At 39.2% G+C, this 27,274-nt stretch overlaps 1 protein-coding gene across 1 annotated transcript; it reads left to right on the top strand.

Annotated features, from left to right (window-relative positions):
- The first annotated feature begins 691 nt into the window (after positions 1–691).
- Positions 692–27,274, top strand: DCTD (dCMP deaminase). Its single transcript, XM_073001420.2, has 6 exons — positions 692–846; positions 5,744–5,855; positions 7,189–7,324; positions 17,195–17,311; positions 23,609–23,705; positions 25,730–27,274. Exons 1-6 carry the CDS (start codon positions 806–808, stop codon positions 25,806–25,808), a joined length of 582 nt encoding a protein of 193 aa, XP_072857521.1. The 5' UTR covers positions 692–805; the 3' UTR covers positions 25,809–27,274.

Raw genomic sequence — 27,274 nt, 5'->3', positions numbered from 1 at the left:
AACCAAAGTGGTCCACAGGTGTAACGCAAGCACGGGATGCCGTATTACTTCTATCTCAAGTTACACTTCTTCCTGGGATTACAATTTCTACTCTAGCTCAGGGGAAGCGAAGTCTCTGCCTCACCAGGATGCCATACTCTCCCTTCTACCTACCTAGCTAGCTATTGAGCTATCCCTCCAATTTACAGCATGATATCCATGCCACGATGCACTCCATAATTCTCCCACCACCTTTCCAAAGAACAAACCAAAAAGAACCACCAAGAAAGCATACTTTCTGAAGTCTCTATTTTTTTTAATAACTCGTTAAAAGTCCCGCGAACAACTCAAGCTCCATTTTGGGAGATCCTACAATTGGGTGGCTCCTCCTTCCCTCCCTCCCTTCCTTCCACCCCCCCCCCGCACTCGCCTCAAGAGCCAAGTCTCGTTTGAGCCAAGGCCCGCTGCTGGGCGTGCGCATGCGGAATGAAGAGATCGAAGTGGTAACTAGCCAATCCCTTGCCCCTTACTGCCTACAACTCCCAACATGCCGGCTGTCCACACCTGGCGCCTCTAAAAATCATGAGGGAGCAATGCATTCTGGGGAATGCAGTCCAAAAAGTGGGATATATAGAGAGTGTCTGGGGAGAGATTCTGAAAGGAATACACGACCTTCGCCCTACGTCGGGTTTTCAAGTTAGGTTGTAAGGGCACGGCCTTGACTTCCTCTAGCCCCGCCCCCTGTATCAGTTTTGGCGCCAAATTGTAAAGCGGATCTTCCGGTTTCAGAGGGGATGCTGAAGTTTCTGTTTGGAACTGCGGAGAGATGAATAGGGGTGATCCCGCGCAGCCCAGTGGTCTCGATGGGTAGGAATATCTGTTGCTGTTGAAGGGGTGGTGGTGGTAGGGGTGGTCTTCAGTTGACGCTGCTCTCTTCCCCGCCTTGAGACGCCTCTTCAGGCTTGCTTCGATTCCCGAGCGCCCATCCCTTCCCACCGCTTTCCTTTACTCTTTTCTGTGAACTCTGAAACGCTTGTTTTCACATTCCCCCCCCCCGCCACCCCCTGTTTTGGTTTGGATTAAAGCTAAATACATGACTTCTGAATGCCCTCCTCCCAAATGTTTTCAGAAGGGAGACGAATTTTTGGTTTAGGCTACATTTAAAAGCTTTTTGGTTTGAAACATATCCCTTTTGAAACCCAAGCGTCTGTATTTCTAAAGCAAAGAGATAAGAGGCCTTGCCTTGTGTTTCAGACTCGTAGAGTCGGATTTACAAGTATCAAAGCCAAATGACCGTTTGGGTAGATTACGGGATATTGAACGTCAGTTTGCACGAAGGTAATGTAAAGGGGGAAGGTTGATTTCCTTTGCTTTAGCAGCCTGTAATTGTATAGAAGGGCGATGTGGGGGAGAGATGAGAAAATACGGGTTTGGTGGTTGCTGCATTCATTGAATAAATTCATTGCTAAAGTGGGTGACACGGGAATTTAGCCTTCTGCTAGCCCCAGGAGGAGGATGGAGCACTTGTGTGTACAGTATAAGCGAAAGAGAGTTGCAATTAGAATATATTTCGAATGTCATACAGCTGTAGGTTGCGCACTGTCCAGTCACTTTGGATTGACACTGACATGAATTAATAATATTCCAAAAGTCCTATGTTAACATACCTGCTCAGGTGCCTGTATGAACTCATCTCATGTTAGGTCTTCCTACGTTTTTACTACTTTCAGCTTTCTCTCACATTATTGTCATTCCAAGTGAATCTTCTCATGTTATGCCAAAGTATAATAGCCTCAGGTTAGTCATTTTAGTTGTACTGAAAGTTCAGGCTTCATTTGGTCCAGAATCCACTTTTTTTGTTGGTTGGTTGGTAGTCCATGTGACACTGTGTAAGTATATAAAAACAAATGAATAAGGAATCCTTACATCAAATGGGTGAGTCAGCAGCTGTCCCTCCAGAGGTCCTTGGATTACAATTCTCAATAGTCATAACCACAGTATCCATTGATGAGGAATGATAGGAGTTGCAGTCCAACCACTTCTGGAGACCCATATTTTCCTCAGCCATGCTTTACAAGACTGGAAATTCTATAATTCACTGTGAAATTGCAAATTTCCAACATTGTTAATACCAGGAATTATTTCAAGATACATCATTTAGATATTCCCCCAAATAGCATTTTAACTTAGCCTTCCTGTGGTTTTCTTCCAGACACGTGAGCATAATAAATAATACAAAAATAATTAAATGTACAGCACTGTGTTATGAATGCATTTCTCTGTTGCATGGAAAAACTACCATGTGCTGGTGATATTCAAGAGGGACTGATTATTACAAAATGCTTGGAAATTGATAAAACTAAACAATATTACACTATAGGATTTTTATTACAGTCAGTATTCTGAGCAGGAAAAAGTGTGTGATTTTTAAAAGCATAACTATTTAGATAAAAATGACTTCCTATGCAAGTATTTCATCTTGACTGTGAAATGAAAAGAGGCACGTTTAAAGCAAAGGAAGCAGCAGATGCCCTTGGATAGTGAAGGAAGAAGGTTAATGCTCAAAGAAATGTAGCCAAGGGTGATGAATGTGGTCTTGATCGGTGGAATATTGCCAAAACCTTAATATATCTCAATCCCAGAGCTGATGTATCTCAATCTCTGAATAATACGATAAAATACTATTGAGAGACAGGTATTAATATTTAGCCTGTTTATAAATTGTCCAAACTCAAGAGTTTTTTGCAACAAGTGTTAGACAGATAAAGAATGAGATATAGAAAATGAAGAAGTTCTATGAACAAGGTAGACTTTAAATGAAACAGCTTTGTTCTGAGTAAAACCAGACTTTTGTTAGTCGAATTCTGTTGAGCCTTTAAAAAAACAGTTCTTTGGTGACAGGGTTTTACTTGAGGGGTAAAATTGCTAAGAGTTAACCATTGGATGGTGTACAGGTTCTTTGATGTATGAATTGCCAAGAGGATTTCATTGATGAATGCATTAATATGTTGCAAATAAATGAATTGATTTCTTGCTGTCAAATTTTATTATGAAAAGTTACAGAAGCATCTTTTATCCCTTGCAGCCTAACATGTTGCCTGTTTCTACTCAAATGAATTTAATTTTGCTATAAATAGAGTATTAGCGAATAAAGTTCAGATTGTTGACAAACTGTGATGTCTCAGACTATCCAGAATGCATACTAATTCAAAGATTTCATAAACCAAATATACACTTAGTGCTTCTTTCCTTTCCTTCTATAGAAACACTTTATTGTTATTGTGATATATAATTTCTTGTGTCCTGAAAAAGTTCTTGTAAATATTATGTACTGTTGTTGTCGTTAAGTCGTGTCCGACTCTTCGTGACCCCATGGACCAAAGCACTCCATATACTGGTGATATTCAAGAGGGACTGATTATTACAAAATACTTGGAAATCAATAAAACTAAACAATATTACACTATAGGATTTTTATTACAGTCAATATTCTGAGCAGGGAGCAGTGCGCAATGTGTCCTGAAAGATGTAACGATTAAAATATGGCCAAGGTTCCCTTTAAGCTGGGTGCACGTGCGCATGCGCACAACTCTGCCTCCCTCTGTGCAGCTCGCTTCCTCCTCCATGCAGCGTTTGCGTTTGGTTCTGGTCATGACAGAACCCTGCACACGAGGGGGGCAGAGGCATGCACATGCAGAGGTGAAGTTGTGTGGGTGTGTAGAAACTTTTTTAAAAATTGCCAAGCTAGTGTTAATTAGGCAAGGTGATTGAGCAAAAGTAAGCACAGACCAGCCAAATAACAGATGACCAGGGAATTACCATCAATTCTGAGCTTTTACATGTTTCCAAACCAGAAACAAGGGGAAGCAGAAACTTGCAGTAATGTCTTTATGTACTCTTTAAGTGAACTTAAAGCATTTTTGCCTTATACACATAACACTCAAGTATGCAATAGCATGTGAGGGTGAAATATCTTCTGTTCCAGTGGATTGTAGTCTCAATATGATGCAAGCTGTTAGCAGGTTTATGATCTTGTAGATAGTGTGGTCTCTCTCTCACACACACAAGTCAAAACGGCTCAATGTTTGTTTGTACACTAGGTGGAAGTAAAATAGAGGAATATATGTCACCACATTTCCATAATTGTTGCAGCTGACTTCTAAAAGTATTGTTTAAAAGCAGCTACTTTTTGGTAAAATGCTAGATGTGGGTCATTGTCTTCCAAAGAGAAGCAAATGAGACATATGAGAAGAAATGCTGCCATGAAAACCAAGGTTATTTGTGTATCTAATATCTACACATTGGATCATCAATACTGCTCTTTATTTATTACTTATTATGACACTTCTATATTAAGATATTTCATTTCAAAAATGTTGAAGTGGTTTACAAAACTGCACACACTAAAACTTACAAGGGCCAGTAAAGTCAAGCAATAGAGCAACGATGAAGCATTTCATTAAAATAACAGGAGTGTCAGGGAAGTGCCAGAGTAAATGAAGAAGTATTCAGCTGTTGGTAGAAACATCCTGTCCTGAGAGTCCCCTTAACTTCAGAGGGAAAATTCATCCCTATGGGAAGCACTGCAGAGGAGAAGGCTCTCCAGCTGGGTGATATCAAGTGGGGTTGAGGGAGAATGTTTATGGCAGGTTGAAAGAGGATCAGCTGCTCCTGTGTGTGAGGCACACTGAGAAATGTGTAAGCAGGTTGGTTCTTCCTCTGCCAACCAGCTACCCACCCACCTTTATTTAAAGTGTAGGTATGGCATAAGGAGCAAAAACTCTCTTAAAAGTGACAAGGATGGCTGGAGAAATGCCAGCAGAAAAAAGTTTCATCAGCCTAAGCCTGGACTACTCAAAACAACAAACAAGCCTCTCTTAAAATATTGTTCCTCTTTCTACTTATCTAGCTAGAGAACTAGACTCTAGCACACATAAGATTTTCCATCTCAAAACACATATTTGCTTAAATAAGAAGTGTATTCGAAATGCTGCTCTCTGAGCCTGCTGTTCAGTCTACCCAGTTCCATTCATATTTGCTGAATGGAGAGTTTAAAAACAAGCCATTACAGGGTGGCTATTGGCTGTCCTACAAAGAGATTAGAAAATGGAGCACTTGACTTCTGACATGAGAATATATATCAGCAACACTGCTTATGTATGGTGTAGTTGAAAGCCCTTTTTTGCAGACAGTAACACCACAAGAAACATTCAGCAAAGAATGTTTCTTAGTCTGTTTTTATTTTTTTAACTGTAATAAATGACACTGCAGTGATACTTGTAATCAAAACAGTTCGTCTAAGAGATTTCTTTGCACAAGCAGCTTAATGTCAGTAAAGCTGGAGCAAGCAGTATAACCTTTTCCATATTTCTGTACAGAAGGTAATATTGAGGGATAGATAATAGTTGGCATTGCACTGCTTAAAGACTGCAAATTGCTTCTTTAAATGAGATAATTCAGTCTCCTTTTGGCCTTTTTGCTTTGAAAAGTAGTGTTGCTTGTAAGGCACTGGGAAGATATGAAACACTGATATTCTCCACCATTAAATTCTTGATTTGAATGTATAACCTTTGGGGGTCATGTGCTGCTCTTTTAGTTGTACTAATTAAACTCCGGTGCCACTCTGGAATTTTACATCACAGTAATTGACTTATTTCCAAAGATTCAAACACGGGGGTCAAAGTACACCTAATACAGTATTTTTTAAAATAAAACAGCTCATGCAAATCAGAACTGTTACTGTCATTTTATGTGATTTCTGTAGGTATTGTTGTGAAGCAACCCGTAAAAAACGTGAAGACTATTTGGAATGGCCTGAATATTTCATGGCTGTAGCTTTTCTCTCAGCGCAGAGAAGCAAGGATCCACATTCTCAGGTAGGAATATGACCTACACATATCCAATTTAATTATGAGGCTGTTCCAAGGTACATTAAATAAACTTTGTGTTCAGTCGTCTGTTAGGATTATATTGGTGCATGGGTGAGCTATTTATTTTTCTTGAGAAGCTTGTTCTTACTGTGTACCAGGCAAAGTAAGATTTCACCACAAATTAGTTTTGACATAATGATGGGAAGAAGCTGTGGATTGTGAAGCTAGAATTTGTTCTAATCATATAACTTTGCTTTCTTCTGTATGATGCCATTTGAGATTCTTGAATGGTAACTACTCTGGTGTTTGGAGGTTTTCGGTGCAGATGTTACAGGTCAGCCCAGGTAGAATTGGAGCAGGGTTAGTGCCCACATGCAGCAAACATCTAGTCTAGACAAGTCCTTGAAGGTCTAAAAGTGAACAACATCTATTCTAACTTTATGCATCCTTAATTTTTATTACTTTTTATTAGATTCTGCCCATTTTGTTGCTTTATAAAATTCAGTTTAACAATAGGTTTAGTTTAGATTTTTTAAAACAACTATAATGTCTTATTGTTTGTTAATTTTTTAAACATTAATTAAATCTGCAGAGTGTGCTTTAAAACTAATCAATAATATCACCGACAACAATAACAAAAAATAATATAAACGTACCAAAGATTAAAAATCTGGGGAAAGAAAACAGTCATCATTTGCTGCCTAACAAAAAATTAGAACAGACACAAGATGAACTTTCGTGGTGGTAAAATTACAGAAGTGGTAAATTGAAACTGGGAAAAATTTCTGCAATTGCTATTCACTTATTTTAGCATATGAGCAAATTAATGTCAGAAAAGATAGTCCCAAAGGTAACTAGATCTTAAGCCAAATAGACTAAAAACAAACACTTGCACTTTGAGTTGGTCTCAAAAATATACTGGAAACCAGTGGAATGTGTTAAATACTGGGGAGATGTGTGTTTTATCCCTAGTCCCATTTAGTAATTTAGGATTTGGCATTACTGTGAGCTACAATTCCCAGGTAGATTTCAAAGTCCATAAGCTGCACATTGCTAACCTTGAGATTGCCAGTGGATAACTATGGTGAAGCTACTTCTGTCTTGAAAGTTTTGCAGTTGGATTACTAGCTTTACCTGGTGAAAGGCAGTCTGCCCTGCTGAGATCACTTGGGTCTCCAGTAACTGAGCCTGATCAGCAAATACCCCCAACCACTAATCTAATCCTGAAGGAGTACAGCCCCATCTAAAAGAAGTTGAGCATCACTTCCCTCTACAAACCAGTATTGGGTCACAAAATAAACTCAGTTATAATGATAAACAACATGTTTTCTTATTTCAGGTTGGCGCTTGCATTGTGAATTCAGAAAACAAGATTGTTGGAATTGGATACAATGGCATGCCAAATGGATGTAGCGATGACTTGCTGCCTTGGACAAGAACAGGAGATAATAAACTTGACACAAAGTATCCCTATGGTAAAGTGTTCTGTTTTTAAAATTACATCTCTTGTTTCTGTATTATTTTAAGAGAAAATATTCATTATCTTTGTTTTGTTAATAATTTTCCCCCTTTGATAGTTTAAAATATCTGGTTTTGGATTGTAGGATTAAAATTAAATAAAATTCAGTTTAAGAGACAGTGAGTGCCCTTTACCTTCACACTTCCCACATCATTCTACCCACCTGACCAATATTTAGTCAAACAGCACATGGTTCTGCTTCAACATGGCTTTGTTGCTGAACCTTATGAGCAGGCAATGCACATCTTCAAGATGAAGTTGCACTGTGATTCCAGTTGTCCTTGGCCATCATGTTCAGCTTGAAGAGGGTGGGAGTTGCAGTCTACTGACTTTTAGAGAGCTACATTCTAGCCACTCCTGCTGTCTGTTGAAAGAAAAATGAAAAGTTGCAACTCAGTCTGCCAAGTATGAGCTACTGTATCTTAAACTGACGTGTCTGTTTGGGAGAATAAACTTTGTTCACAGATGCAGAGACAGATGTTATTATTGCCAGCAAGTGAATAATCCTTCTAATTTAAAAAGTGCAGCTGATGTAGACTACTTTGAATTTTTTCTAAAGGAAATAATTTAAATACTGTTTTTCTTCATATTGAACTTAGATTCATGTTCTGCACTTCCCTACAAATATAGAAGCAGCCCTCCCCTTATCTTAATTACATAGAGAAATTGTTAGATTTATAGATGGCAAATTTTACCTTTTTTGTACATTAGTAATGTTAACTGGAGAATCCTGGGAGCAGTGGTTCTCAAAAAGTACATTTCCAAGTTCTTCTCAGGTGCAGCATACTGTACATAACCCACTGTAGGCTTCTCTCTCGCTTTGCTTGAAACATTGAAATATGATAGAACTTCTTGAGTAATAACCAAACAGCAGTGTTACCTTCAGCTTAGCAAACTCTTAATTGCATTCAGGTCAGAATTAATTTCTGTTTTACAAGGCTGTAAATGTACCTGTTATTATATACCATCAAATCAATTCTGAATTAAAGTGCGCATCTCAGGATTTTCTAGATATAAAGTGCTTAGAACTGGTTCACCAGTCCATTTTTCTGGTGGCACCCTGGAGTAGTGCAACTTCTATCAGCCATGCATGACCTTAGGTGACCTTAGCTATCCCCTCTCTAGGTACAGTAGGAGTTCAAATTCATGACCCCTAATGCTTCGGCCAGGCACTCCACTCCTCTAAACTATTTCAGTTCTGTTCTGGAGTTCACTCACATTGTTCTGTTGGTGTGAGTAGAGTAGAATGAGACATCTGTTCATTGCAAATACATATTTCAGGCAACTAAACAAATGATTGTACGTGTGAATATTACTAGATGGTGAATATAGAAATCAAATTGACTATACAATTGGAAGCAGAAGACAATCTGTTCACTCTGCAAAAACAAAACCATGAACAGGCTGTGAACTGTTAATATAAAAAATTAAGAGTAAAGCTGAAGATTGGTAAAACAACAACAGTGCCAAAGCATAATTTGAACAGTATTACTGAAGAAGTTAAAATCATGTACAGAACAAATGTTCATTACTATGTCAACTGAACAAGAAGAATGGTGGACTAAATTTAGAAATATAATCAGAGAAGAATGCAAAAAGGCTATTTCTGCAGCCAGAAGAGGAAAAGGTCTCAGCAGAAACCTAATAAAATTGAAATGAAAGATGAGAAGCAAAAATAAAAGGTGACAGATAGAGTCAGAATTCTAAATGTAAGTTCTCAGTTACAGTGGTGCCTTGACGTACGAATGTCCCTACTTACGAACATTTCAACTTACAAACAACTCCGGTAGCAACATTTTGCTTCGACTTGCGAACGGAACTTCCATTTACGAACAGAAAAAAGGCTGGGAAAAAGGCGGGCAATTCAGATTTCTAACTGTAGATGGCAACGAGGCTGCTTTGTACTGTAGCTCTTTCACTTTCGGCAGTTAGAGAGTGTGCCGTCATCATTGGAGGCTTGGGGCTGCCTCTTTCTGCTTCGGAGTTGAGTGAATATGTGTGTGTGTGTGTGTCTGCGGGGAGGTAAGCTGCTGTTTCCTCCTTTTAAAAAACTTTTGAGTGGGTTTTGGCTGGAGCGGATATGTTTCTGTGCTGTGTTGTTGGTGGCTTTAGTGTTTGTTTCTGGAGGTTTTTTTCCTTCTTAAACCTCAGCAGTGGAGGTGGCTTTAGTGTTTGCTTCTGGAAGTTTTTTCTTCTTCTTAAACCTCAGCAACTGAGCGCCTTCTGGCCGGGCTTGCTGTTTTCTTTTTCTTTTTTGGTGATTTTTTTCTTGAGCTGGAACGGATTAATCGGTTTTCAATGCATTACTATGGGAAATGGTGCTTCGACTTATGAACATTTTGACTTACGAACACCATTCCAATATGGATTAAGTTCGTAAGTCGAGGCACCACTGTACTTGTATGTGAGAATAAGCAATATACTGCAGAGCTATGGAGAAAAGATACAAGAATAACAGATTGCTTCAAATCTTTTGAATAAAACCTAGAATTTTAGAAGTTGTAGTGAAAGTTGTTCTCAAATCGCTTGGAAGAAATAAATAATTAGTAACAGAGGAGATAACCATCACTGAATCTATTGAAGTCCTAGCACACATATGCCAGCAGTTCCAAAAAGCAAAACATCCACCCACAGAATAGAAGCATTCAATATATATTCCAGTCCCAACAAAAAGAGACATCAAAGATTGCAGCAACTGTATGCCGATTGTGTTAATTTCCCATGCAAGCAAAATAATGTTCAAGATTTGTTTGTCTTAAGCAGGTGGGTCAGGATCCTGCAAGCAACTCAGACAAACATCAAAGCTGCAAGTTCTGGCTGGACACTTCTGGCAGGGGGAGGGTTTGGTCATTTTTTGTCATTTCCAGGCCTGTGATAGACACTGCGAGTGTAAAATTGGCCTCCAGATCCACTAGATGTGCCGCCCCTAGTTTAAGCAGAGTGCTTTTTCTAACTCTGTAACAGTATAGATTATAATTTGTAGTATAATGTACTGTTTTCACAGCAATTTCCCATAATGTACGACCAATGTTCTTTTGTTTCATAGCCTATTTGCACAAGACTATAGCTGTATTTGAAGAAGTATTTGTTTACCTATGCAAAGTCTGTCAAATACAGGAACATTCATTCCTGTTTTAAAATCTGGCATTGAGCACATTTGTTTTCCAGTATTAGAAGATGTATTTTGAATGAGAAAATATGTGTTTTAAGTAGTAGATTCTATGAGTCACTGCATAGTCTAGGCTCTGTGAAATAAAATTTGATGAAGTGTCAATATTTTGATTATGTTGGCCTATGTGCCATATGTAAAGGTTATTCAGTAACGAGTTTTAATAATAAGTTAATACTTAGTTATTTTATTTTAACTGCTTTTATCATTCAGCCACCACTAGCATTACAAGTAAAACATAAATACAAATAGAAATATGTACAGTGGTGCCGCAACTTATGAACTTAATCCATTCCAGAAGATGGGCGTAAGTCAAAATGGTCATAAGTCGAAGCACTATTTCCCATTTGTGAAGGAGTGATAGTGGAGAGTGTGCTGTCCCCTGTTAGTGAGAGACAAAGAAAGGGAAAGGAGGTAGAGAATAGGCGAGGACAGGAGGACCAGAGGGAAAACGCAACCACGGAGGCAGAGATACGAAAAGGCGGGAAGTTTGAAGTTAGCTTGGTGGAGGAGAGAGAGGGCGCGAAAGGGGTGGAGCAAGAGTTGCCGGTTTGGGAGGAAAGTTTAAATACCCACGATGAGCGCCGTTTTGAGGTAGAAGTATTGCTGTGGAAGAGGAAAAGAGAGATCAAGAGACTAAGAGAGTACGAGCGGGTTAAGACCCAAGAACTGCTGAGGGACTTCCCAAACTTAAAGTTAGGAAGGCTGCTTCCCAATCCACCCTCGCAAGAAGGAAAGGAGTTAGGATAAGAGACCCCTGAGTGTTCTGTAGTGGTTTTTCCTAAGAACAAAGGGAGAGATCAGCAAGTTATCTGACGCGATGCTCGGCACAACACTTCTCCTGTAGAAGGTGACTGGGTGAGGCACCCATGTTGCGGCACCATCTGCGTGGTGCGGAGCGCGCCCCTACGGAAACCGACGGATGTGGAGAGATTTGGCCCTGCACCCCTCTGAGTTCAGTTGGTGACAGGACTGAATATGCCTTGGACAGTTATGGCTTGTTGCCAGAATTGAGTTTCTTTGACCCTTTTTCTAATAATGTTGATCCACCTGTATCCAATAAAGATGAAGAAAACAACTCTTGTACTTCCCACCCAAAATGAGGAACCCCCCCAAATTCAAAGCTGAACCCATTCACACCATTGAAATGCAATTAATCCGTTCTGGCTGAAGAAAAAAATCACACACATAAAAATCAGTGCAAGACCCATCGGAAACGCGATTAATCCCTTCCAGCCAAAGTGGGGTGGGTGGAGAAAAGGAATCAAGTGTGCAAGACAGATGGAAATGAGGGGAAAGCAATGAAAAAAGCAAGTGAAGCATGCAAGACAGATCGGAAATGGGTAAAGAACAATGCAAAAAGCAAGCAAAGCATGCAAGACAGATTGGAAATGGGGAAAGAGCAATGCAAAAAGCAAGCGAAGTGCAAGACAGATCAGAAATGGGGAAAAGCAAAGCACAAACAAAACCCCCAAGACCCATCGGAAATGGGGGAAAAACAACCAACAAACAAACCCCCCAAGACCCATCACAGCACTGAAATATAACCCCCCCCAGCCCAAAACCACACTGCAAAAACACCTGGAACAGTTTTTAAAAAGCAAAAAATAGCACCTTACCTTACCAGGCAGGCTTCTCCAATCGCACGCTCTCTAACTGCTGGGGTGAAAGAGCTACAAAGAAGCAGCCTTGTCACCACTTACAGTTAGAAATTTAGATTTCCTGCCTTTATCCCCTGCCTTTTTCTGTTCGTAAGTGGAACCTCCGATCGCAAGTAGAAGCAAAATTTTGCGGCTGGGGCTAGTTGTAACTTGAAATGGTCATAAGTAGGGACATTTGTAAGTCGAGGCACCACTGCATACCTATGGAGTGTTAGCTTGACAAATATAATACAGGCAAATTTTAAAAAATATAAAAACATATATTCACGAAATACTGGATTAAAAATCGTGCAGCCAAATTAAAATGCACACATTTAAAAAAAACCAAAACTAAGTCATTGCAATTAACCATATGGGTCTTTAAAAATTCCTCATCATTTGCACAGCTACAAATTTTGCTTCTCTATCTGTTACTGTTTTATTAACATCAGATAACAGAAAGATAATTTTATTATGGTCACTTTTATCTGGAATATCTTCTAGCAAATCTGATACAAACTTTGTTCTAGGTTCAGAATATAAGGAGTAATGCATCCTCTACTCTTTGGGCTCCACATATACAAAAACAGTGTCACCTTGGTATCTGGGTATACCTCCCTTTCCTATATTGCAGTGATATAGTTTGAAATCTTAGTGCTGAAAATGCTTTCCTAAGGGGAGGGGCTGACAGTTCATGTAAATCATTCATAAATCTATGGGGTAATTTCAAAAAGTACAAATAAGGGAAAATAATGAAATCTTAATACTCAGTGCATTCAAGTCTTGCTGAGTCTGGAAATGCCTCAACTTATTCTTTGTGGGTGATCCAAAGTGGGTGTGATCCAAAGTTCTTGTTTGGAGATCTTGCGGAATTAAAACAAAGGCTAGCATGTGTTGATCACAGTACAGTGGGGTCTTGACTTGAGAAATTAATCCGTATTGGAAGGCGGTTCTCAAGTCAAAAAGTTCTCAGGTCAAATCTGTATTTCCCATAGGAATGCATTGAAAACCATTTGATCCGTATCTGCTCTTTGCCGTCCATAGAAACTAATGGGAAGCTGCTATTCTGCCTTCGACCACTAGAGGGGGATATTTTGTTTCTTTTTTTCTTGGGTCAAGAAAGGTTCAGGGAAGGCAGGGAAAATACAGTCCAGGCAGTACCAGGCAGTCTGAAGACTGTCTCCCAATCCACTCTCTAAACGCTGGGAGGAGTGAGGAAGCAGACAGGCACCCTTTTCACTGGCCAGCCGTTAACTGAAAGTTCAAATTTGGCACTTTCCCTGCCTCCCACATGGGTTTTTTCAGTTCTTAACTCAAATCTAAGTATGTAAGTCAAGTCAATATTTTCCTATGAGAGTGGTTCTTAAGTCAAAATGTTCTTAACTCAAGCCGTTCTTAAGTCAAGACCCCACTGTAAGCTATCTGGATGTTTTAGCTGTCAGATTTCATTTGTTTTAGAAAGCATTTTTTTTGGAAACCTGGAATCCTCCATCCTAAGAAGCTTAAAGTAATACATGAAACAAACAACCTAGTTGTAAAACTGTATCACATAATGCCAATCTCAGCTCTGATACTAGATGCTGTAGTAGATGGAGGCAAACCAAGGAAAGATTTGGAAAAATTATTTTGCACAGTTTCCAAATTTTTTATTTTTGTAATTCCTCAGATTTCCCTCTGATAAGATAATTGTAGGATCACTTTGCCTAAATATACTCTTAAGGCAGTAGTTATCATCTTCTCACCTTTTGTTCTAGAAAAACTCAGAACTGCCTTTACAGATTTTGTAGCCTTCAAGGCTGAAACAGCGAGATGGTAGGACCAGTTGCCCCTATCTTCAAACTGTACACCAAGATAATTAAAATATCTCCCTTGTTCATTCACATGGCCACCCAGGCACCATTTGTGCTTCAAAGGGGGCTTTCCAAATACAGTACTACAATTTTTGTTTTAGCATAATTTATCTGAAAATATTTCTTATGACAGATTGTGTCAAAATCTTTCAACAAGGATTTAATCTTCACTTGAGTGTGTGATATTAAAATCATATCATCTGCATGTATCACAGCTGACAGTTTGTGGACTGAAACTAAAACAGGAAAATATTCTAGGATTTATTTTTGAGCTCTAAAATTACATCATTTATAAATATTGAAAAGAATGGGAGCTAATTAACAGCCCTGCCGTGTTCCCTTAGAAGTTGGAATTAGATGTGTCCGCCTGCCATTAAGGCCAACTGTCACTCTCATATCTGTATCAGCATACAAAATTCTAATAAGAATAAATACTCTCTTATCAATATTGGAGTTCCAAAGCTTTACCCACAATTTATTCTGTCAATTGCTGCTGTAAGGTCTACAAAAATTGCATACAGGTGCTTCTTAGTCCCCTTAGCATATTTATTTATGAGATGACATAAGACATGCCATTGATGAATAGTATTCCTGCCTTTCCTAAAACCCACTTATTGTTCAACAATAATTTTGTTAGACTCTACCCAATCTTCCAGTTTAATCAAGAGATAACAGGCATATAATTTTGAGGTCACATCAATAAGTTTATAAGCTGGGTGACTTCTATCCCCTTTCTTATAAATTGATACAGTTATACTACCAGCCTTTAGGCAGCTTACCACATTCAATATTGTATATTTTCATAGGATAACTATTTTGCCAGCACTGGTGACCACGTTAATATTTTCTAGGGATATTTCAGGTGTGTAGTAACACATGTTCACCTGGAGCTTTCTTATTCTTCGGTGCGTTAATCAATTTTTAAAAAACTTTTGCTGATGTCACTGGAGGCCACTGATCTGTTTCATTCAGTTCTGAATACTTGACCTATAACAGTGCTTCATGTTTGGGGAACTTTGAGTTAAACATCTGTATAAAAAATTATTCCCATTTATAACATATTATGTATGCATCAACATCAAATTTTGACTGCTTATATTTTTATGATGCTAATCACTTCTCAGCCTCTTAGGTAGTGTGTAATAAGTCATTAATGTATAGTCCAATCAGATTGAAATACAGTGGTGCCTCACTTGACGAGGATAATCCGATCCAGCGAAATCGCTGTAGAGGGAAATCCTCGTCAAGCAAAATAAAAAAGCCCATTGAAATGCATTGAAAACCGGTTCAATGTGTTCCAATGGGCAAAATACCTCAGCGTCCAGCGAAGATCCTCCATAGGGCAGCCATTTTTCTGGTGCCTGTGCAGCAAAAAATCCGTCCTGAACACAGCGGGGAGCCATTTTGAACAACCAGCGGCCATTTTGAAAACCTGACAGTCAGCTGTTTTGATGATTGTAATACGAAGAATCTGTTCCCGAAGCAGGGAACCGATCGTCGCAAAGCGGATTTTGCCCATTAAAACACTGTTTTGCGATCGCTATTGCGTCGTCAAGCAGGGTAATAGTTAAGCGGGGCACCACTCTATATTTTTTACTTATGTTGCAATTTTGAAAGTATTGTTACTTTATATTGACTAGATCAATTATGGGATGTCCTGAAATCCATATATACAATTTGTTTTAGAGTCAACCTGAGTGTCTGTCTTAAGATCTTAATAATCTTTGTTGTTACTCAAACCAAGTCATTGTGAGCCAGTTTGGTATACTGGATAGAGTGGCAGACTAGACTTACATTCAGACTCCCATTTGGCCCCTGAAGTTTGGAGAGGGAGGTAGCAATGGTGCAACTACTCCATAAATATCTCACATATCTTGAAAACACTACTAGGATTGCTATGAATTAGAAGCTACTTAACAGCAAATACCAACAAACTCAGCTTTTAGGATTCTAGTTCTCACTTGTCTTTAAAAAATATTTTAAAATGTGAGTGTACAGCCCAGAATTGAAGAAATGTACAACTACTTTTGTATATCTAGAGTGCTGTGGAAGTAGTCTAGTTTCTCAAAGGGAGGGAGTGCCTAATCTCCAGCTCCCATAGGGCAAACTAGAGATTTCCAGAAACTGAATACAATAAAGCAACAGGGTCTTCTGTTCAAAAGAAAAAAAAAACCTAATATTTTCCCTGTCTGGATTTGCCTGCCTCTGGCATATTAGACAAAGACCAGGACATGCAGTCCGTTCGCATCTAGAAGGCAGGTATCAAGAAATATACAAAGCACTACAAGTATTTATAGTTTTTCATCTCTTTTAGACAATTTTCCCCCCACATGGTCCTAATGTTGTCTCCTAACACTAAATAAACCCTTGGGTCATCTTGAAGCTGATCTTGTAGCTGGCAAGCTAGTATTTTTGTAGGCACTTTGATGGACTTTCTTACTAGACGCTAATGATGATGGTAGCAATACAAAATGATTCTCTAAAACAGTGGTTCCCAACTTTGGGTCTCCAGATGTTCTTGGACTAAAACTCTCCAGAGCCTTCACCACTACCTGTTCTGGCCAGGATTTCTTGCAGTCCAAGAACATCTGGGGACCCAAGGTTGGGAACCATTGCTCTAAACTTTTGCCTTTTGTCAAGCTTTGCTGCCAGTTCTCTTACATACAGGTAAAATGTTCTTACTTTGTAACCTCCTTCACTCCTAAGAACACAAAGTGAACTTGCCTAATCAAAAGAACATTCCCATCCGTGCGTGTAAACACATAAATGAGCTCTTTTATTTTGGCAATTAGATGCTTTCTGGGAGCACTGGTAATGTGAGATATTGCCACATTTAGGGTAGCTGAAACTACTTGGCCTTCAGCCTATGGCTTTGTTTTGTCCTGTAGGTGTTCACAAATGGCCATGTTAATGTGCTTAACGATTTCATTACTCACTGCAAGCCTGGCCAGACCACTTGACCTTCATTGATCTTGGTATTTCTGGATTCTTTTCCCCTCCCTTTCTCTCCTCTAAATTTCCCTCTTGTGTGACAAATTGTGCTGACTGTTTGCCTCTGGAAGGACACAGGCATTTGCAGCTTAACACTTTGTTAAGTTTTAAATTGATGACTCGTTTTAATGAGTGTACATATGAATATTTGTTGGGTTCTTTTTATCTTTAATCAGTGTGTCATGCTGAACTGAATGCCATAATGAACAAGAACTCTGCTGATGTGAAAGGCTGCAGCATGTATGTTGCCTTGTTTCCTTGTAATGAATGTGCGAAGCTCATCATCCAGGCAGGTAAGGGAAAATGCCAGCTTGATTTCTCGGTATTGCTGTTCTGTCTGTTCGTGGATACCTCACCACAGATGTATTTGGTTTTCAAATTGCGGCTGTTTAGATCTAAATTAATTGTACTATCAACCTTTAAGACATTCCTTGCGCTTTCTATACTTTGGTGCCAAGTTTTCCAGTGCTAATTGCATTCTCTGTGATTCTTAGCTTGTTTTTAATTTAAGTTTGCAGCTTCCTAGATCAAGTGCTGCCAAGGAAGTGTGCAGGCATTGCATATAATTACTGTCAATTTACAGTACTTTGACACACTGTGAAGAGAATAGGGGTGGGTGGGGAGAGAAGAATAAACTTTGTGTGACACAAGTTCTCCCGGGAGTATATATGTAACATTTTAATTTGAACATCAAACGTGGTAGACACTTGAAGATTTTATCTCTTTGGTCATAAATGTCATAAGAGTTCCAGCATCTCTCTTATAATTATGCCTTTCATTACAGTAGTTATAAATCTTTGCCACCGCAGCAGGTGTGCTTGGTCTGATGGTTAGGCCTTTCTTCCAATTATTAGACACTAGTAAAATGCCTGTCATTATGAAAAGGTTCAGAGAGAAGGCTTGCATTCTTCACAGACCCCTGGTGTCTGGAGTCACACATATAGCTACAGGATCCTTACGGGGAGAGGGTTGGGCCACCCACTTGTACTTGTGGCAGGCTTTGCCTTCATTGCTCCAAATTCTCACATGCAGCCTTTTGCTTTGGGGGAGGTCCATAGTTCAGTGGTAAAGGTCTCGTGGTCAAGCAGGTAGGCCTAGGAAAGGAACCGAAATAGCCAGTGGAACTCAGCATTGTACAAGGCAGTCTCCTGTGAATTTTTCACCTGTAGAGGTGAATGGCAATTCTCACATTTATTTCAAGAAGAATTGTATCACTGGAGTTGGATATAATCTACTCTGTTCCACATGTCCCATTCTGGGTTTGGTCTCTTAATAATAATTGGGTGTCATTGAGGCAATTCTGAACCATGGTGGCCCTTTGCAGGGTTTTCTAGGTAGCAAATACACAGAAGTGGTTTACCATTCCTTTCTTCTGGGGACTTCCTGGGATTGTGCAGCTTGCCTAGAGCCATAGAGGCTGCCTGTTCTCCTACGAGACACAGCAGGGGGATTGAACTCCCAAACACTGGCTCTGCAGCCAGATACCTAAACCACTGAGCTATCCAGCCTGCTAAATATGGAAAAAGAGATTGTTTATATGAGACTCAGTCATTAACTATTTAGTACCCTGCATTTTATGGATAACTTCTATCGTTATTCCATGTATATGTTAAAAGTTGATCAGGTTTGGAGACGGAAAAAAGGGTGAAAGCATAATAAAGAAAAGAGCCTTTTACGCTGATTAACGGTATCAAAATGAGATTCTTAGTTAATACATGAAGGGCAATTCTAAAGTATCAAAGTGTCAAAATATTGTTTAAAATGACAATAGAAAATAAAATAAATGTATGAGGTTCACAAATGTAAGTAGTAGCCATTAATAATTGCCTTCATAGTGATAAAGACTTCTCAAAAGCAAATTTGTACCATGCATGCATTTTAAGAGGAATGAAACTTTCAAAATTATTTAAGGCGGGGTACAGTAGTGCCTCGACTTATGAACTTAATCCATTCCAGCAGATGTATTGAAATGCAATTGATCTGTTCCGGATGAAGTAAAAAAAATCACAAAAAAACCCCCCAACACACACTACAAGACCGATTGGGAACGCGATTAATCTGTTAGGGCCAAAGGGGGAAAAGAAAAGAAAAGCAAGCCAAGCATGCAAGACACACTGGAAATGGGGGGGGGGGGACAAAGCAGAAAGCAAGTGAAGCATGCAAGACACTTCGGAAATGGTGAAAAAAGCAAAACAGAAAGCAAGCAAAGCATGCAAGACACACCTGAAATGGGGGGGACCCAAAAAGCAAACAACCCCCCCAAGACCTTTCAGAAATGGGGGAAAAATACCAACAAACCAACCAACCCCCAAAGACCCATCACAGCACAGAAACATAACCCTCTCAGCCCAAAACCACGCTGCAAAACCCACCTAGAACAGTTTTCAAAAAACAGAAAGCAGCACCTTACCTTACCAGGCAGTCCGAAGCCTCCTCTGATCACACTCACTCTAACTGTTGGGGCGAAAGAGCTACAAAGAAGCAACCTCTTCGCCTACCAACAATTAACAATTTGAATTTCCCACCTTTGTTCCCTGCCTTTTTTTGATCATAACTTGAAACTCTGGCCACAAGTTGAAGCAAACTTTTGCTGCCGAAGCTGGTTGTAACTCGAAATGGTCATAGGTCCAGACGTTTGTAAGTCGAGGCACCACTGTACTATTTCCTTAATGTTTACATCTTTTATTATATTCCAGTTTCCAAAGCTCACATTAGTCTATAAACCTACCAATTAATTTGTCATTTTGTGTATTGTTTTTGAACAATGGTGGAATAGTTAAGCTCGTTTACCAATTGCCATTTAAACAGTCCCTTATTGCACAGTTCTCACTTAGCAAACCTCTATTTTTCTGTATGACTGTTCTTGGATTTTCAGTAAATGATCTTAATGTGCATATTGATAACACTGGTAGATGAGTAGGGTTGTGTGTTCAGTCGTTCAGTCGTTTAGTCGTGTCCGACTCTTCGTGACCCCATGGACCAGAGCACGCCAGGCCCTCCTATCTTCCACCGCCTCCCGGAGTTGTGTCAAATTCATGTTGGTTGTTTCGATGACACTGTCCAACCATCTCATCCTCGGTCGTCCCCTTCTCCTCTTGCCTTCACACTTTCCCAACATCAAAGTCTTTTCCAAGGAGTCTTCTCTTCTCATGAGATGGCCAAAGTACTGGAGCCTCAGCTTCAGGATCTGTCCTTCCAATGAGCAATCGGGGTTGATTTCCTTTAGAATTGATAGGTTTGTTCTCTTTGCAGTCCAGGGAACTCTCAAGAGTCTCCTCCAGCACCACAGTTCAAAGGCATCAATTCTTCGGCGGTCAGCTTTCTTTATGGTCCAGCTCTCACTTCCATACAACACTACAGGAAAAACCATAGCTTTGACTATTCGCACTTTTGTTGGCAAGGTGATATCTCTGCTTTTTAAGATGCTGTCAAGGTTTGTCATTGCTTTGCTCCCAAGAAGCAGGCATCTTTTAATTTCGGGGCTGCTGTCTCCATCTGCAGTGATCATGGAGCCCAAGAAAGTAAAATCTGTCACTGCCTCCATATCTTCCCCTTCTATTTCCCAGGAGGTGATGGGACCAGTGGCCATGATCTTAGTTTTTTTGATGTTGAGTTTCAGACCGTTTTTTGCACTCTCGTCTTTCACCCTCATTACAAGGTTCTTTAGTTCCTCCTCACTTTCCGCCATCAGAGTGGTATCATCTGCATATCGGAGGTTGTTGATATTTCTTCCAGCAATCTTAATTCCAGCTTGGGATTCCTCCAGTCCAGCCTTCCGCATGATGTATTCTGCATATAAGTTAAATAAACAGGGTGACAGTATACAGCCTTGTCGTACTCCTTTCCCAATTTTGAACCAATCCGTTGTTCCATATCCAGTTCTAACTGTTGCTTCCTGTCCCACATATAGGTTTCTCAGGAGATGGATAAGGTGGTCAGGCACGCCCATTTCTTTTAGGACTTGCCATAGTTTGCTGTGGTCCACACAGTCAAAGGCTTTTGCATAGTCAATGAAGCAGAAGTAGATGTTTTTCTGGAACTCTCTGGCTTTCTCCATAATCCAGCGCATGTTGGCAATTTGGTCTCGAGTTCCTCTGCCCCTTCGGAATCCCGCTTGTACTTCTGTAGGGTTGGGCTCAGCAAATCAGATAATAAAAAGGATGGATGGAAGAAGCAATGGAGACAGAAGTGAAAACTGAGAAATATGAGAGCTTAAAAATTGTGCAGAACCTGCTCTAAATTATGACATGGGATGGCTGCTTTAAACATCATGGGTTTATTGCATTCACAAATTGGTTAGAGAAAAGTCTCCTTTCTCTTATTTGAAAGAATTGTATACACTAATGGACAGTACCATCTTTACTTTCCAGAGATGTTGACAAAATAGAAAAGAATTAGGTGGCAGTAATCCACAGATCTTTATTGTCTCTGTCACTCACACAAATGGGTCTTAAGCCTGTTCAAAGCCTAATAAAGAATCTTCCATAGCTTTTGGCAAGAAGCCTGTTACCATTCCCTACGTATGCCAATGCATGCCTTAACACATTCCTTTTCAATTGTTTTCATTTTCTCTAGCATTTTTGTATTTGTGTATTGAACAGCATTGTTTCTTTGATTTTTCATCCGTTTTCTCCAACTCACCCTAACCATTTCTTTCTTATTTTCTTTTTTTCCCAAAAATATATTATTGTTCTTATTTCTGGCCTGTGGTTCTTTTCAAAAAGTGTTAAGTGAGGTGGGAGTGAATTGCATAGCAAGTATTTATTTTGCCCCAGCCAGAGGTCATTTTACAAAAGCTGATCTGCAAAACAGAGAATGACATATAATCTACCTCTCTAGGAAAAGCTGCTACAACATTTGGATTTGGCAGCACAGAACAAGCCACTGTGTATTACTGTGCCTATAAGAAAGGTGATCAAGTGTCTCATAATGCTTAGTGATATGGGTAGCAATAACTATTCATAACTGACTCATTTCCCATTCCTGACAGTGTTCAGAGTCACCAGGGCAATGGCTTCTTCAACAGTGTTCCCAAAGAAGCTCTCAAAGCTTATATAGAGTAGCAGCATGCTTGTACCCACTGGTATTTGTCAGTCATTGCAGATTGGACTTCAAAGCTTGAATAGATGCCTCCTAGTATGGCAGCTAGCTGGTTACCCGTTTCTGTGATTCTCAGAAACAATGCAGAAAATAGGACAGGTTGCTTACTTGCAACTGCAGTTCTTTGGGCAATCATCTAAAGCAGTGGTCCCCAACCTAGGGCCTTGCGATGTTCTTGGACTTCAACTCCCAGAAATCCTGGCCAGCAGAGGTGGTGGTGAAGGCTTCTGGGAGTTGTTGTCCAAGAACATCGCAAGGCCCAAAGTTGGGGGGCACTGATCTAAAGTCACACAACTTGCCTGCCCCCTCCATCATGCGGGTGACTCTGTCCCTGGCAGCAGACATGGAAGTGAGGAGAAAGGTGCTATGGTCTGCCAAGGCAAGCACCATAGTGGAATGGGTACACGGTTCCCAGTGAAAACTACCCAGTGTAAATGTTTCTGCTGCAGCATTTATTTGGACAGGAGACCATTTGTGTGACTTCACAGGTGACCACTTGAAGAACTATTGTTACAGGTAAGCAACTTGTTCATCCAGTTTATGTTCTAAACTTCAGCTTTATACCCTCACCATTGGTTTGCTCCGTCGTTTAGGGCTGATGGGAGTTGAAGTCCCACAACCTTTGAAGGGCCACAAATTTCCCATCCCTGATCCATGGCTTGCCTTGTATCCATGTGTGTGGGTGTGAGTGTGTTTGTGTGTGACCTCCTACCAGTGATCAAATGGATTAGTACAGAAAAGAATAACCTATGTTTGTACTGGGGCTTCTCATATTTGTTGGGCATCTAAATCCTAGTGCTAAGTTGCAGGACCTTGAAGTTACAGACACTATTACAATCTTTTTATCAATTTCATCCCTTTCCGTATTAAAGTGCTCCTACTCCTAGCAATATTTGTATGACAAGATATCTGTGCTCTGGAACTATCACGCTAGTTCTAGCTGTGGTGTGATGTTGGATGATCTATTTTAGATTGTTGGTAGTGTCGGCATGTCATAATCCTTCTATAGGTAAGAGAAGATTCAAGAATATTATCAGACTGTGTAGATAACCTGTTGTATAAGATATATATTAACAAGTCCTTTACAGCCTCTGCGTTTCTGAACAATTCAGTATGTGCATATTATTACTTTTGTGCATTTTTAACCCAAAAGCTGACAGTATCTTTATCGAAGTAGTCAAACATATTGATAGTTCTACACCATGAGCAACTGATTTGTTTGGCCTTATATTTAAAACACATTGTTTGTGGCCTGTGGAGTTCTTCCTGCTGCCCATGACAAAGATCTCTGTCCCAGAGGTAATTTTTGTGGTAGAAACTTATTGAATATAAGGCTTCATTGTCTGAAGTCCAACCACTTTGATGTATACATTTCTTTAGTTAAAAACATCTCTAAATCAGTGTTCCTTTTGGGCTGTATAATCTAAATCAGTATTTCCTTGAATGTATCTAAACATCTCCACTTTGAATTCTGGGGTCTGCTGTTCTAGGTATAAAAGAAGTTATTTTTATGTCTGACAAATATCATGACACTCCGGAGATGACAGCTGCACGGCGCTTGTTTGATTTAGCTGGAATTATGTACAGGTGAGTCAGTGAACAGGAGCATGTTACTCTTGTCCCTCATCTTCCTTTCATGTGCCTCTGTGATCTTATGCTGTGCTGTTGAGGAGTCCCATGTTCACTGAAGGATTTGTTCATAGGCAACCCATGATCCAAGCAGAAACATATCTCATCCTGAAATTTGGGGTGAGGCACTTCCAGATGTCTTACCTCTGCTTGCCAGTAGGTCTCCTCCCTCTTGTATGCAAGATGATGAAAATAGGCAAAGTGGTAAAATTATGCTCTGAAAGGAGGTAGGAACAAATACAGAAAAGAGGTTTTTTTATTGTTTTTTCAAATTATTTTATTTTATTTTTATTTTGGGGGGCATTTTCTGCATTTTCTTCCTCTAGGCAGTTCTACATTATTTATATTCATGATGTCAAGCTGCAAGCTGAAGAGTGTGGAAGTGAGTTGCTTTTCTGAGTTTTAACAGATGTGCCTTCCAAGTAATCCAGACATATTTGGTGGCAACTACTCCACTCTTTTGCAGGCATAAGGTGTTGGGGTAGGTGTCTTTTACCAATCCCTGAGACCACTTCAAGCAAATGTATGCTCTGGAATAAATCTGTAGCCTGAAGGAACTGGTAGATTTAAAGAGGCAGTAGAATAGCTGAAATATCTCTGGAGGCAAAAATATTGAGATTGAGACTGTCATACTTTGGACACAGTATGAAAAGGCAAGATTTGCTGAAAAAGATAATGATGCTGGGAAAGGTTGAGAGCAGCAGCAAAAGAGGATGGCCAAATTTGAGATGTATAGACAGACTGCCTAAAGGAATCCATAGCCGTGAGGTGAGCAGGGTTGTTGAGGACAGGACGTTTTGAAGATCTCTCATTCATAGGGTTGCCATGAATCAGAGGGGACTTGACAGCATATAAAAACAGTAAGAGTTAAATGTACTTAGCAGTTCATGTATCCTTTAATGTGCTGTATGAAGAGTCTCACTAATAGTTCTTTAGAACTTGAACATGTTTTATAGTAAAGTATAACCTTATTAAATTTTGTATGTTTAACAGTTTTGATAGTGACTGATAATTTTAGCTTGAGTTCTACTGGCTGAGCTAAAGTAGAAATCAAGAAGCAGTAAAGTTTCAGTTAGAATTATACCCTAAAGCTCTCCAGGGTATTATACCATAAGCACTTGGTGAAGTAGAGACACAACTCTCTCTGTTGCAAGTGAAACGTTTTCAGAACTTGCCAATGGTTAGGCCTCCTCTATCATTTCATGCGAAGAGCTGAATAAAGCTTGTGTATAACCATCATTCCAGATGTGTCCATCATTGTGTTGACTGTTTTTGTCTTTTGTATTGATTTGTGGGGATATGATTGTGCTTAATGAATCTCTAGAACTGAATTGTCAAGCTTAATGAGACACTAAATCCACACTATTTGCATAATCCTCTGTTTACTGGTAGATTGTAAAATATATCCAGAGTCCCCAAATACCTTTCTTGCTAATTGCTGTAGCAGATGCTCTAATGATGTAAAAGGATGAGCTTTGTTGGTTATATTGATTTTACAGTTCTGAAGTCATAGTTTTAAAATTATTCCATTTTCACTAGTTTATCTTTTCTCTCCCTTGCATAATACAATGTGCTGCCCCCTTTGCTTTCAGATTACTGAAACAAACTTTGGAAGTTTTCTGTGAAAAAGTGGCATGGAAAAAGATATCAAATGTTAACAAAAAAAACCTCTGGTTATATGATGCCACCTCCCGCAGCTAAGTTGTTAGAAATCTTCTGACTCCTGGCTAATTTATGAACTCCAATAGCTGAAGAACATACAGACTAAGCAACCCTGTGTGTCTTTTTGTCTTAGTCTTTCTTGTCCCAGTTTCTCTCAGTATGGTGCACTATAATTGGCTCCTATAGAGATAAAATGCGGAGCGAATCCAAGGATATTTTTTTCTTTCCTAAAATTTAGTCAGGAGCCAAAGCAAACAAAATGTTTAACTACTTCGCAAGCTAATATCCATCTCTCTCTCTCTCTCTCTCTCTCTCTTTAGGAAATTCAAACCAAAGTGCAGTAAGATAGTCATTGATTTTGATTCAATTAACAGCAGACCAAGTCAAAAACCTCTGTGAGTTATGTCTAATTAAATCAGAAGAAGATTGTGGTTATCCTTTTCTTAGAAGCTGCTGATGCCTTTCATCTTGAAGTTAGGCATAACTTTTTAATAGGCATCTAAAGGATGTGTCAGGCCTACCAAATGTTACTTCTAAGCTTTGACTTCCTCTACTGCACTAAACCCTTTCCAGATGAAATCTCTAAGTGCAGTCTGGACTTGTCTGTGAACAATAAAAGAAACCGGCCAGTTTTCTGCCTGATGATTATCTAACATTTGATCTGACTTAACCAAAATAGGAGTTCATCACCTGTGAATATTGACTTTACTTGGACAACTTCGTTAACATAAACATAGCTTTTCAAGAAGCAGACTACTGAAGATGCTGCATTTCAAGAAACATTGCAAGACATTTATATAACAGACAATATAGTATGTTGTATGAAATCCATACTAGCATATTACACCTTGATACTTTACCAGATGTTCATCTCTTTAATTGTTTCTCTTGTTGCTGCGTAGTATATAAGCATGAGTTCAATAATACTTGAAAAATGTTTTGCATTGGATATAGTTTTAGAATAACTTTAATTCCTTTCCCCCAAGATATCTTCCGTAAGTAGAGGATAAGTGAATAAATCATTAGACTTTCACTTATGGGACCCTTTTTGGAGCTGATTTTAATGTCTAAAAGGAAACTCATTTATTGGTCTAAACCTCTGTTAGACAATCCAGCCCATTACAATTCTGGAACCGGCCTCTAAGGTAACTTGATCATTACTTTTCCTCTAAGGCAAATGAGGAGATACAGTCAGTGTTCAGGTTGTTCATGCCAAATGTCATAATTATAGTTTTAGCTTGCTTTTACTTGTTAAAAATTGGCCCTGTGCCACAACTTTCAGGAACATTAGCTAAAACTATCAAAGCTCCTAATATTTTCTCTTCAATTTGGACTGGAAAAGATAAATATACCCTGTTGTTTATGTTTAGAAAATATGTCTAATCCTTAAGGTATTCATGCTTTTAAAAAATATTGTGATGTTTTTGTGGGCTTTTGTAATCATTTTGTATATTAAGATACTTTGTAATTTGGCTTGCTGCCAGTATTTGAAAAATCTTATTAAAAACCTACTTTGTTCAAATAGACTCATTATTACTATATTACACTGTGTTCTTGGCTCTAGAGGACTGCTGTTTTCTCAGTCATATTCAAGTTTGTTTTGTATATTTGTTATATAATTACATAATGTATAGTGATCAAAAATATCTTTGCCCTTGAACTGTCATGCTGTGGTAGCAGGAGCGTGTGAAATTTGCTTTCTAATTTTTAGTCTTTTGAAACTGCCTTCCAGCTTAACCAGTTTTGTGTCTGAAATTTGGATTAATTGTATTTTGAAGTATTTTCTTAATTTGTGAATCATCTTAACTTAATAATGAAGATAAATCTTCCAAATATATTTATTATAAAATATTCCATGATATTAA

Source organism: Pogona vitticeps, chromosome 5 (genome assembly GCF_051106095.1).
Source record: "Pogona vitticeps strain Pit_001003342236 chromosome 5, PviZW2.1, whole genome shotgun sequence".
In the NCBI taxonomy this organism is placed as follows: domain Eukaryota; kingdom Metazoa; phylum Chordata; class Lepidosauria; order Squamata; family Agamidae; genus Pogona; species Pogona vitticeps.
The sequence above is the reverse complement of the archived record's forward strand: the minus strand, read 5'-3'. Positions and strand labels throughout refer to the sequence as shown.

Coding starts and splice junctions, on each gene's coding strand:
- DCTD (XM_073001420.2), top strand. CDS start 806: ATGAATAGGGGTGATCCCGCGCAGCCCAGTGGTCTCGATGG. Junction 847..5,743: donor CAGCCCAGTGGTCTCGATGG/GTAGGAATATCT, acceptor TGATTTCTGTAG/GTATTGTTGTGAAGCAACCC. Junction 7,325..17,194: donor TGACACAAAGTATCCCTATG/GTAAAGTGTTCT, acceptor ATCTTTAATCAG/TGTGTCATGCTGAACTGAAT.